We start from the raw sequence: 13,666 nt of genomic DNA, 5'->3' as shown, positions 1-13,666 counted from the left end.
CCAAACATGGTCCTTATCGTGTGACATAAGGTACGTGACGTCTTTTACAGATGTCACACGTCAAATGGTCCTGTGTTTAATTCAAAGGTACATGACGTCTTTTATGTGCGACCGAATGGACCGATCCTGAAGCCCCGCCCCCTGTTCAATCATGGTTCTATTTGAAACATCTCCGTCAAAAACAGAGCTAGCAGGACAGAACTGGCGCATGGCCGCCGCCGCTAAGTTTAGTTGATAATACAGTCTGCAGTTAGATCCTAGATGCTGAAATGAGATATAAAAATCATGATTGTCTTGGCTGAGGCAATCATATCGCTTGTCACTTAGCCACAGCATTTAATATTAACATAATACTAACTCTTACAGGCCACAAGCCCACATCGTGCGCTGAAGCTAAATCTCTACGCTCCAATGCCAACGACGGCGAGTACATACTTTACCCCTTTTCAACGGACAGTGATGTAGCCCTTGGCGTCTATTGCCATGACATGGCATCTGGGGAACCCAAAGAGTTCCTAACCCTACCATCCGGTCCTGATGAGAACTATGCCATTTTCTTTGCTGACCGACTGGTCTACGCATGGCACTCGCAATGCACCGGTTCATTACAGGTAGGTGAAACTATTGGTAGCAAAGTATAGCTGTTCACAACAGTGACCACGTTTAGTTGAAGGATAAACTAAATTGCTATTAATATATTTGTACAACAAATTAGTCTTAGTGATTTTAATTTAAAGGTACACACGTGTAAGGCCAGCGTCATTGTGATGATATATTTACGTAAGTCGCTGTACTTTTGTCGTGTCAATGAAGATTTCTTTTATATTGTCTTAAGCACCCATACGACAATCGAGGGACCACGAAGTTCAGCAAGCTCAGAATCCAGTTTAATACATCCAGGATCGAAGTTATTGGAGATGACTACACCTTTGCTCAAACCACTGGTATTTCAACATGTTCTTACCTTACAATAGTAGTGCTAAATGTTAATAATGGACAGCCACAAATGTTAATGACCCATGGATGACTGACTCGAAAGAATGCCTCAAGTCAATACGCCATCAAGTCTGAGAAAAAAATATTTCTTTTTCTTGTTGATTGTGCAGGATGTTTGATGATGTAATTGGTCAACAGTTTGTTGCTCAAACAATTTGCACCATCATGATAGATACTTTCTAGCTTGACTTGCTCAACTTTTGCCAAGGAAGTAATTGTAGGTGACATATATTTTCTAATGACACCAGGGCCAAATGATGTTGCTTACGGGCATGCAGGCGACTGTTATTCAGCAAAACAGGGGTGTGCTAAGGGAACGTTCAAAGTGGATCTGACTGGGACGGGACTTGCGCTGGCACCAGAAGTCCACTGGGTCATGGGTGACTGCTACCCAGCAGATCTGACCATCAACGACATGTTTCTCTCGGAGGACAGAAAGGTTTGTTGCCTGTCTATAACTTACTGTTCGGTAATGACTTAACCCTATCTAGACCGGGCTTTTTTTTATTCCTGGGGCCGGGGGGGGGGGGGGGGGCTCTTCCCCCTTCGTAATTTCAAAACCGCCTGGGTTACGATCACCAAATTTAGAGGGAGTGATGTACTAGTAAAGTTTTATATTTTCTGTAATTTTTGTATCGTTATGACGTAATATGACGTAATTATGACGTCATAATGTCATATTTTGGGCTAAAACCGTCTAAATATGAAATTTCCGCTATACTTAAAGTTACTTAACAAAACGATGACTATATTGTGTGGGACCGCGTAGCGGTGTGTTCGGCCCGTGACAGAGAGGTTGCGAGTTCGAATCCGGCTGCGTGTCACCGATCTTGTGTCCTTGGGAAAGGCACTTAACACGACTTTCCTCACTTTACTCAGGTGAAAATGAGTACCTAGCTTCGGCTAGGGCCGTCCCTCGGATAGGACGTTAAATGGAGGTCCCGTGTTTTGAGGTCACCTGAGTGGCGCCGAATTGCAGCTCGCTCCAGACACTTGCGACAGTCGTGTTGAGGTCACCTGAGTAGCGCCGAATGGCAGCTCGCTCCAGACCCTTGCGATTTAGCCTCGCCTATTGTAAGCTCCTCGCAATTCAGACCCTGGCTGCAAAGAGTGAGTAGTCGGCCCACCCAATAACCAATAACCAAAACCAACTATAAAGGGTATCTTATTGGTGTCTAAGTCTGCCAAGTCTTTTGTTGCCAATGACGACGAAACTGACGCCTATATGACGTCAGAAAATGACGTCATTTGTCCGCCATTTGTCCGTCATTTGTCCGCCATCTTGGATCGACAAGCTTGAATTTTTTTAAAATACGATTTTTTCCACATATAACCCCAAACCCAATAGAAGTGGACTAAAAAGGTTCAAGTGATTGTGTTTTGTAAGAAAATAAAAGATTTTGACGGTATTTGTCACGTGTAAAATAACATGTATTCATCGTTAAAAATTACATTGTCCGCCATCTTGGATTTTGACCCATGACGTCATCGAATTAGCATAAATTATGAATATTTAATTAAAAATGTAACTTAAAATTACACAGGATGTTAATGATATAGATAAATAAGTTTGGTCTAGCAATGAAACCATGAAATCTCATAATTCAAACTGAAATTAGTAAATTTTGTAAAATATGCCTGTCAGAAACCCGTTGCCATGGCAACACGAAAAATCACAAAGTAAATTTTTGTTCAAAATTGCTGCCAACATTATTTTAGGAAAAATCACCAAGTTTTGTAGTTCTAGCACACGTCGTTCGGCAGTTATATGACGTCAAAGTTGGCGCGGACACTTTTAGCCACCCCCCCCCCCGTCTAGATAGGGTTAATGGTTTGACGCGCATCCATGCAGCAAAATCTTTCACTTAAAACTCAATGGATCCACGGTATAACCCATCCCCAACTCCAAGATCTTTAAATATCATTAACAAGAAAAATCAACATCTTTAAATATCATCAACTAGAAAAATATTTCGTTTATATACTCTTTGATATGTTGATTGAAATGTTTTTCATTTTTTCAGGTTGCCTCTGCCCGATGTGGTGGATGGTGTGGCTACTGCCGGCCCGATGGAGAGAAAATATATCTGACACCCTCACAAGGTAACTACAACACGTTAATTATAACGGCTCATTCTCATTGAAATGTTTTCAATAGCTATTTTACGTTCGAAAAATAAATAAGCTCATTTTTGTCAAATCTACCTGACTGTTTAGGAAATTCACTTTATTATCGATAAACAAAAGTGAAAAGGTATTTTTAAAACTCATTGGTTATGTATCATTTTGGGCTTTTTTCCATCGAAAAGATGCTGTTTTCATTATATCATTTAGTTATAAGGGGACGTGCATATACATAGCGACATCTAAAATGCCAAAGCTCTATGTAGGCTAGATATTTGCACTTTAAAAGCAAGAAGAGAATTTCTATGTCTTAAGTTCGCGAAATCCATGTTTAATTCACCCACTTTTCGAAGCTGGTTGCCAGCTACACGTAATGAAGTTCACAACAGAGGTTTGAAACGAGGGCTCGAGCTTAGCATACCTTTTGCCAAATATGATAGATACAAAAACAGTGCTATTCCATACTTGTCCACACTCTTAAATACTGATTTATAGCCTGTTTATAATGTCACATTATTACTACATGGTAACGTTGATTACTGCTAATGTTAGCCTTGGTGTGTATCGATGATTGATAAGTATGTTTCGTTGTATATATTAAGGTTTTTCTTTTACGACTAAAACTAATTCAATTCAGCCAGTTTTACAGCAAGGTATAACAGGCTGCAACGTTGTTTTAGTATGTCCATGTATGTATGTATATGTATGAATAATAAACCATCAATAAAAAGTAGGCAGCTTTTTTAACACCAATAGCAGGTCAAATAGATAACGTAGAAAGCATCGAACAATGGTAACGTTTGTTACAGTCATTTTTGTACTATACCAATGTTTTGCCAAGCAATGTAGGCTACAATGACAGTCAGCAATCCTTTCTGGTTTTATTAGACTAAGCAACAAAAGTAAAGCGTAAAAAAACGGCAATTTTCAGTCGTATACGAGGCTTATGATACAAACGTCGGGACTGTCTTACTCGTGGTGGTGTTCAACTTACCAAACTTGGCGACACCCGCTATTCTGACCAGGTTACAGGACAGTCTATAATAGACTTATTCTTAGCTTCTAACCAAAACTTTTGCCAAATCACACAGCAGCCACCTCCACCCACCTTGGTTAGTCGGATCACGTAGTAGTATCAGCTGAGATTTCCCTGAACTGTAAGGATGCACTTGAATCACCCTTACACAGGACACTCTACAGTTATAACAAGGTCAAGGCAGATTGGGATAGTTTTCGTGACTTGCTCAGAGACGCTCCCTGGCAAAGTGTAGTCGCAAATAGGGCTGACGAATGTGCTGAAGAGGTTGCATCTCTGTTACAGGCTGGCATTGATGCTTTTGTGCCCTCCAGAAGGTTTCAAATGAAACGTCACTCCTCTCCTTGATTCTCTCCTGCTTATGAAGTGGCCATCGCTCATCGCTACGAGTTGTTTTTCCGACCGCATATGTCAACTTTACGGCACCCGGACGTCATAATGCCTTGCTGTCTGTTAAATTTCTGGCTTGGAGTACGTAGCATAGAAACTCCGGTGTAAACGGAAAGAATTTGATCGAAGCTGTATGTTTAATTTCTTGTCTATGAAACTTTCAATTGGGTCAATAGAGTGGAAAGCCCGCCATGACGTCCTTCTGACCGCACGTCAACCTACGGCACCCTTACGTCATAACGCCATGATGTCTGTTAAATTTACCAATTGTGGAACGTAGCGTACGAACTATTGTATCATAGAAAATAGTTTGGTCGAAGTTGTTAATTTGTATGCTCAGTTTATTGTTTATCGTTTAAATGGGTCAATAGAATGGAATCCCCGCTTCGTCTTTCTCCCGACCGCATATCATATGTCAACTTTATGGCAACGGAGGTCATAATGCTATGATCGATGTCTGTTAAATTTGCGCGTCACTTTAATCACTTGAATTTCATGGTAGAATCTATCGACGGGAAATGGAAAGCCATTTGACTGCTGAAAATTATTGTTTACGTCTCTAGCAGTCATTAAAACTGATATACCAAATCCTAATGTCGGATATCGGGTAAGCTACTTTTGCACTGACCCCCACTGTTGCCCTGTTTAGCAGCCAGTTTCTAATCACCAATTAGGCCCGCTGTGGCTCGTTAATTAAATCCGGTAAAATTTTATTGGTTTTCTGAAAATGTAGGATTTTGCAAGACCTGACTTGCTTTTCTGCTAGTGATTTGGCCGTAGTTCATGATATTGTTCCTAGGTTTCGTTTGCTAATAGCTAATAGTGCACTCTATCGTTGAAATATTACTTCCTAATATCATCCGCATTTGAAGAGTTGTTACAGACCATTTGAAACAATATCTGACATGCATCGGCGTTTTGGGGCGAATTTAGGAAATTTACGTATTTTGTCGAATCAGTATCTGAATGAGTAGCTATGTTCTGTCTAATCACGAATCCGCGGCTGAGTCGGTGGCTACGAACAGGCGGATGAATTGGACTAGAAGTGTAACATGTTTGAGGTATGCCGGACGTGGCGTATTTAAGGTCACATGTACACGTAAAAGACGTCACGTGCCTTTGAATTAAACACAGGACCATGTGACGTGTGACATCTGTAAAGGAGGTCACGTACCTTATGTCACACGTTAAGGAGCATGTGACGTGTTTTGGTATGGCTGATGTGACGTGCGACATCTGTAAAAGACGTCACGTACCTTATGTTTTTGGTATGTCGGACGTGACGTGAATTAAACACGGATCAATCATCAGTCACTAAATCGTTAACTAAGTTATTGATAAAGAGACGTCATGTATCTTGCACGTAGCCTGTGACGTGTTTGTAATAGGTCGGACGTCACATATTTTACGTCCCATTTGACGTGAATTTAGGAAAAATGTCACGTATATAGCTCCCGTATTTTTGAAACAAATATATTGCCATAGTAGAATATATAGAACATATTTTGTTCAATGTTGCTATGATATGCGATATTGCAGGAGATCGTAGCACGCTATCGTTACGATATCGTAACGTCCCTCTTGAAACATCGTACACGTATTTTTGCTTGTTTAAGGTACCTTTTAGCAAACGTTATTTTGACACGGAAATTATAAATCTGTGTAAAGGGGACGTATGGGCATCGTTCAAAAGGCCCCTTCATGCCTACCAAAACGACGTTTTGTTCAAAGCAGCGTAGACGTATTTTCGTCTATTTTCGCTTCTTTAAGGTACCTTTTTCAGTAGGAAATTTTGACACGGAAATGATGCCATAAGCATCGTAGACGTGTTAACGTCTATTTTCGCTTCTTTAAGGTACCTTTTTCAATACGAAATTTTGACACGGAAATGATGCCATAGGTACTCAGGCTACCCGTACCCTGGTATTACAACCAAATGCCCGAAAATTTGGTACAGAGGCCCCCTGTACCCTGGTATTGCAACCGAATGACCGAAAATTTGCGTGTGGAATGACGTGTTTTGAGGAACTTCACGTCGAGCTGTTCCTCGTTTCAGGTACCCAAAATATAGCTCAAATTTGGCCCCCTGTACCCTGGTATTACAACCGAATGACCGAAAATTTGGTACTCAGGCTACCCTGTACCCTGGCATTACAACCGTATGACCAGAAATTTGGTACAGAGGCCCCCTGTACCCTGGTATTACAACCGACTGACCGGAAAATTGGTACAGAGGTTCCTTTAAGATATGCCCATACGCTTTGAGTATCCTATAGGACATACTCCGATCCCCCCTGTCCTATCCAAGGGGCGGCCTAACCGAAGCTCGGTACTCATTTACACCTAGGTGAAGTGAGGAAAGTCGCGTTAAGTGCCTTGCTAAGGGCATTAAATCCTGTGGCACACCAGCAGTTTCAATTTCGGTAGGTGAAAGGGGCCTATAAGACAAAGATTTACATGTGTCATTATCTACATGTATATTCATTTTGTTACCACATTTGTGGAAGGGTTGATATATAACGGTGACTATCACATTTCAAGGCGTCAACCCGGAGACCAGACTGTAAGGATTGATCCACTCACACTGGGAAGGACCCCTACTCTTTTCGATAAGTGCGGTGGGTTCTTTATCGTGCTCGAAGGGTGGCTCTCCCAAACACGGGACCTCTATGTAAATTCCTATCCGAGGGATGGCCCTAACCGAAGCTAGCTAGGTACTCATTTACCTAGTGAGGAAAGTCGTGTAAAGTGCCTTTCCCAAGGGCATAACATCGTCAGCGGTTTTGAACTGGAGACCTCTGGAGTTGGCGCCCAACACTTTACCGTTCGCGCCACACGATCATATACAGTGATCGTTTGTTGGTATTGTGTAACAAAGATAATGATTCAGTATTTACTCTCTCCCTCGATCCCAGGGTAGTGGGATGGAGACCAGCAGCACTGACGGCTACTCCTCCTCACAACGTAGCATGAAAGCAGTGCCATAGGGACAGAGTTGTCTACAATGCACAGGAGAAACAGACTGGTTTCCATGTGTGTGTGCGCGTATGGCATTTTGACAAGAACTTCAAAGACTATATGAGAAAAACAGAGTTTTACATGATGGTTTGATGGTAATACTCAGTTTTCTCACATCAATTTCTACGTTTTGCATTTATTTCGCACAAGCCTTTCCTATACAGTCATATATATAAACATATACATATATATATATATATATATATATATATATATATGCCAATTGATGTGTTTTAATTTAGCAATATTCGTTTGATGTACTGAGGAAAATGGTTTTCATTCTCTGCTTGATGTGACATATGTTGTGTATGTGGGTACAATTAATACTAGTAATCTTTGACTTTGCACAGATTTGACTCAAAGGAGATCACTTTACTTGTGATCATTTATTTCAATGTCACATATTAAGATACTGTTTCAGTACTTGTTGGTGTATAGAGTACACTGCATTCTAATGTTTTCAGTACATGCCCTAAATCATATCTCCATATCATCTTGTGTATATATCTTGATACATCTACCATGCATCAACCATTCACACATCAAAATCTTGACCTCTCTTCTGATAAGAATCTTTTTGTAACTTTGATCTTGTTTGTGAGTTTAAGATGAAGAGTGTACAATGTACACTTGTACCATTTTGTGCGCACATACTTTCACTAGTAGTCACGTTGTGAGTTTTTAAGGATAAATATAGGCACAACAACAATTTTGTTACATTTTTATGCTAAAGCATCCGAGTCATAAAGCTGCACAAAATATGTACTGTAAACACATTTAAGTTCGCGGGGATTTAATTTCGCGGTAGCGGGAAAATGACTGTTCGCGGTGGTTAATTTTTAAGTTCGCGGTAGCACCATGCACTGTAGTCTCTTACTACCATGGAAAAATGTTCGCGGCGGTTTTAAGTTCGCGTCAAAGTGGTCACCGCGAAAACCGCGAACATAAAACCATCGCGAACATTTCTGCATTTACACAATACAATAGGGAAGTGTACTGTGAAAATTATTTAGTCTAAAATACTGCAGTATCAATGCACCAGAACTGTCCCTAAAAAGACTTATCTCCTACAAGAATTTATGCCTTAGGGTCACAACGTAACAAAATGTACAGGAACAATTAATTTACAAAAAATAAAATCCATTCACTAATTGTAAGATTTTGCTTTCAACTGCATTTCTTTATGAGCATGCATGTCTGAATTATGATTGTTATTTTGATTGTAAGAATGGAAACATTGTCCTTTCTGCGCGTTTCAGGGCAATGACCACTTATACGCAGCCGCAGAAGGCCCAGTTTGAGTCCAGACAGCATTTTAGCCTATTCCAGACTTGTAGCAGCCCTTTTCATGGAAAATGTGAGAGAAATTTCATATTGATGAAACAGTTCAGGGTGCAGACTTTCAGATTTTGGTCCATTTTGTCGGCCCGTGCTTTCAGATTTTGGTCCATTTTGTCGGCCCGTGCAGACCCCTGCTATGAAGTGGTCAGTCCCTAACTTGATGTCATCAGAATCCAAGATGTTTGAAAGCAGCGGTGAAACCCGCTGGTCAGCAGAACACAGTATTAATGACTATGTGTTAAGTAAATATCCCCACTTTAGACACTTGAACAGTAAAGAGAAATTTATATTCCTGACAGCTTTTGATAAACCAACTCTAACCAACCATACAGCTAGCTACATTTATGCAATTACCAAGAAGCGAGAGGAAGCCCAATGTCATAGAATAGATTAGACGCACATCTGCATATATAGATGTGTATGATTGTTTCTATTGTTACATATATGTGATTCTTACCGTGTGACCTGTACTTAACCCAGTGGGGCAAAAATGTGCAATAAAGGTCTTCATTCAATTCAATTAATGAGCGAACCCCGGCCGGGGTCTATGACGCGGTTAGATAAAGTAGTACGTATAAAACTGTTGAAGGAGCGGTAAACAGCCTTATTTGAGAGACAGACAGATATCGATATAACCTGTGCTGCGTGGTCAAAGGAGGTGTCGACTTTGAGACTGCATGATTTGGATTCTGAAAGCTTTAAATTTCGTGTATATATGCGCCCCATTACGCAACTTTTCTAGTGTGAGCCGGCTGCAGTTCTGTGACCTCCGCAGATGGGCATTTCAAAGACGATACGCCGACAGGTATTTTTTATTTAAAAAAAAATATTTTGTGGCTTTTACCTTCAACTCAAACATATCCGTTTTTGGTATTCCAAAAGTGCACCCTACTATATTTTTTGATGCGTCGAAGCCAGTCACCTTGAGGCCCTTAACTATAGAAATCCCCATAGGCCGAAAACTGTGTTCTGCTTTAGACTCCCTTGCAGTCTTCGGAACAGGGTTGTTTTTTTTTGTTGGGGGGAGGGGGGCGTTGGCCCGCGATTTTGGCTCGGAGGGGGCAGAAACTCGCTATCACGGAAAACTCGCTATCACGGCAAACAGCCTTCCTCAAGAAACTCCCTTTCCCTGCACAATAGAACATAGCCAACGTTGAAAATCGCGGACCAACGCACCCCCCCCCCCAAAAAAAACAGCCCCGTTCCGAAGACTGCAAGGGAGTATAGTTCTGCTTGTCGGCTGCTGTGTGGTGTGAGTTATTATGGAATTTTCAGGGATGAGATTATGACACCTTCAACTTTCCAATATTTACATTATCGCTATTAAATACGGATTGCCATTAGTGTTTACTCCTGGAGTTAAGCCCCCATGACCCATCCAAGCATTATGGAGTTATAGGTTCACAATGGCACACACATTAACATTAAAAAACACAATAAAGCTTAGATTCAAATATTATTAACAAATACTGTCGATGTCTAGAAGATATTGTTACAACATGTTATGCCATAATCTGCGTAAAAATATACATTCCAGATACTTCGGAATTTTCCTTGTTGATATATTTCTTTATGAACAATATTTTTCGGCATGATTTTACGTCATAGCATGTCGTGACTAATAAACCCATATGATTTAGTCATCATCTTTGCATGATTAGTCTACAAATAAGTGCTTTAGACTACACTAGCTTTTACTGGCCATACAGCAGTCATTTTCCGCATTAATTTGTCCAAACATTCAGCATTTGTTTCTTGAGGCTAAACAGTCCCAGAAAATTTTGTAAATTTTGACTTTCTTCACAAGATGGCATCACCATCATTCAGAAATGTCAATACAGGTAAGTGACAAAACACTACTACCTTATCTAACAACAGCGTACGATTCGCTATTTATGAGTTTCAAAATTCAAAATTCAAACAGCACATGGAGACATAGAGACGGCAGACTCCTTGTTCAATTGTGTTTTAAAATGATTTTTCTACGCCAATAGCCTACTTTATATAGAACAACCAAGCTGTAGTCATTGATTTTGTCGGGAAAATTCCAAAGTAAATAAATCCTTTTTTCTTTAACGTCAATTTTTAACAGCTAGCACGTCACGATATGGGACACATTTAATTCTGTACTGAGCATTACAGTTAGACAATACGATTTGATTAGATCTTATCTAACTAAATAAGTTTAAAAAAAATATTTGGCAATTTAATTGTCGAAGGAGGGACCAAAAGTAAGCCCACCACAGCTACTGAAAGCAATGTCAATCCTGACTACGGGTGTGACAATGTTGGAAGTCAAGGTAGTAGCCAACAGAATGTGGACGGAGGTATTTTGTCTTGGTTACGTTTGATATCAATTATACATCATTGTAACTACATATAGTGGTTTTGTCTTCAACTACAATGATATTGTATCTGTTTTTACAATGAAGTTTATTCAAATAAAGCCTATTGATAATGAGATATTTGAAAGATTCGAACAAAACAAAGCTGAAGTGATCTTCTTGACAAAAACTTTTGGTGAACGTTTCACGTTAGAAGGCTGAGCTGAAACGTATTCCATAGATCGTACCTAGTACAAGTAAACAACCTGAAATGTCAACAGGGCGTTGGCACATAATTGGTCTGAGAAAGAAATATGCGTATGGTAAAATTAAATGGTTACGATTAGGGGTGGGTACCGGTACGAAAACGGCTATTCTTGTTGGACCGGTCCAAAAAAAAAAAAACGGACTTAAAGAATCAGTGGACCGGATGTTGGACCGATTCGAAAATTTACACGTTATACCGACAGGCGTTGACGTATTTTAGGGTTTTCAGATCCAAGAAAAGGAGAGCAAAGTAGAGGAGAGTTTATAGTTATTCTTTGTACCTATCGCGAGTTACTACACCATTAGTGCAGACTTGGTTTAAAACAAGAGAGTGAGAGGTCTAAAACAGAGGCAGTTAGTGTTGTTTACATGACATGGCTAGGATTTTAAAACGCCTATGGACGTTGGATACTCCACCAAACGGAATCCTTTGTAGCGAAATGGAATGATTGTTTTGAGTATCGCCCATTCACAGATTTCATAGATAATAAGGGCCAAGTACAGGTCCGGATCTGGACTTGATCCTCTGAGCCTGGACAGTACCTGAACCTGAATTTTCTATATCAGTACCCACCCCTATTTACCATGCTATGTACGGGGAGTTTCATTCCTCGGAATCAATTATGAACAACACACCCCGCCACAATTTCGCTCTGAACATGTGTGATTGTTTTCGCGATATTAAGTATTTCAATAAGCAATGCGGGGGAGAGCAAGGCTTGTATGCTACGTGCAATCGCGATCGTTGAGGTTTTACATGGATTTATCTCTGGGAAAAGTAGTACTAGTGTTTGCTGGTATACGTCAAATATGTTGAGAGTGCGGTGACTGTAACTTCTAAAAAGAACATTTAGGTCTATCACGGCCTATTTTCTGTTTACTTGGTTTGTTTCTAGCCTCGTATTTCTAGATCAAATTGTTGTAGCCTCACTATATGAAAATAACGACAGCGCATGAGTAGGATTTTCATAATTCCGTGTTCCTAATACCCCCCTCACATTAGGCGCGATTCGATCGGACGACGAGTCTGCGTCAATCGCCCGAGCCTCGCTTATAATAATAACTTTATTGCACAACAATTAGCATGGCTTATATGTGACAGGGACGGTTTTCAGGTGAAAAATGCGCGCAACCCTCTGTCGATCTTAAACATGGCCGACCTTCCATCTATACGCCCGAAGATCGTGGATAATGTGGCAGGGGTATTAACAACGTTGTCGAAGTGATTGACAATGTAGACCATAGCAAGAAATCAAAAGAAAAATACATAAAGGAATATGATTTAAGTGCTCTTTCACACTTCCAAGCGACAGAAGTTGTGGGTAATATTTCAAAGGTGGAGGCCCCTGAGACATGAGGGCAAAGGATACTAATAGACATATGTATAGGTGATTATAAATGTCAAAATAGGCAGGTTCAGGGTGTCAGTATGCACCTCGCTATCTCAAGCGTCCTAAAAGTCTGATTTAAAAAGAATTCTGATCGGCGAAAGTTCTTGCGGTTCTCATCGCATAACGACAACTTAAGGACTGACCACTTCAAATTAGGGGTCTGCACAGGCTTAAAAATGGAACAGAACCTTCCTTTTGTCAAATCTGAAAATCTGCACCCTGCACTGTCTCATCAATGTGAAATGTCTCTTGCATTTTCTATGAAAAGGGTTGCTACATGTCTGGAATCAGACTCGAACTGAGCCTTCTGCGGTTGTGTGAATAAGTGGTCACTGTCCATAAACAAAACACGTCGGAAAATTGTTAAGCAAATCGAGACAAGAACTGTTTACAAGTTAAGAGCTTTCACCTTTGACATATTACCCACAAATTCCGCCGCGCGTGGGTACTCGGACGTGTGAAAGACCTTAGGATATAGGAGAATTCTTTTTACACAACCAGCAAGGACTTACATTGCTTACGTTTCGATATCTCTCAGACACCTTACATCGGAGCTACTAACTGTACTTCTCCTCCTCCCAGAAATACGGATTCAACGAAGGCGACGAACTGCTGGACCTCGGACCGAAAAAGGAGGCCGAATACTTCAGCTTTTCCCGACAGGACGGCTAAACAACGGACATAAAACCGCAGGATGGACTGCTGCTGGATGCGCTCGCCTACTACCAGGGGACAAATTACATCTACAAAAATCGTCTGAACCGCCTGCAATGAACCGC

At 40.6% G+C, this 13,666-nt stretch overlaps 1 protein-coding gene across 1 annotated transcript in view; it reads left to right on the top strand.

Annotated features, from left to right (window-relative positions):
• Positions 1 to 13,666, top strand: part of LOC118432827 — a 36,836-nt gene that overhangs the window by 6,176 nt on the left and 16,994 nt on the right. Inside the window, exons 3-6 of the mRNA XM_035844447.1 lie at positions 367 to 611; positions 836 to 944; positions 1,245 to 1,435; positions 3,021 to 3,099. Of these exons, the coding sequence (XP_035700340.1) occupies positions 367 to 611; positions 836 to 944; positions 1,245 to 1,435; positions 3,021 to 3,099 (624 nt within the window). The remainder of the gene's footprint in view (positions 1 to 366; positions 612 to 835; positions 945 to 1,244; positions 1,436 to 3,020; positions 3,100 to 13,666) is intronic.

The sequence above is a fragment of the Branchiostoma floridae genome, chromosome 16, assembly GCF_000003815.2.
Source record: "Branchiostoma floridae strain S238N-H82 chromosome 16, Bfl_VNyyK, whole genome shotgun sequence".
NCBI lineage: Eukaryota > Metazoa > Chordata > Leptocardii > Amphioxiformes > Branchiostomatidae > Branchiostoma > Branchiostoma floridae.
The sequence above is the reverse complement of the archived record's forward strand: the minus strand, read 5'-3'. Positions and strand labels throughout refer to the sequence as shown.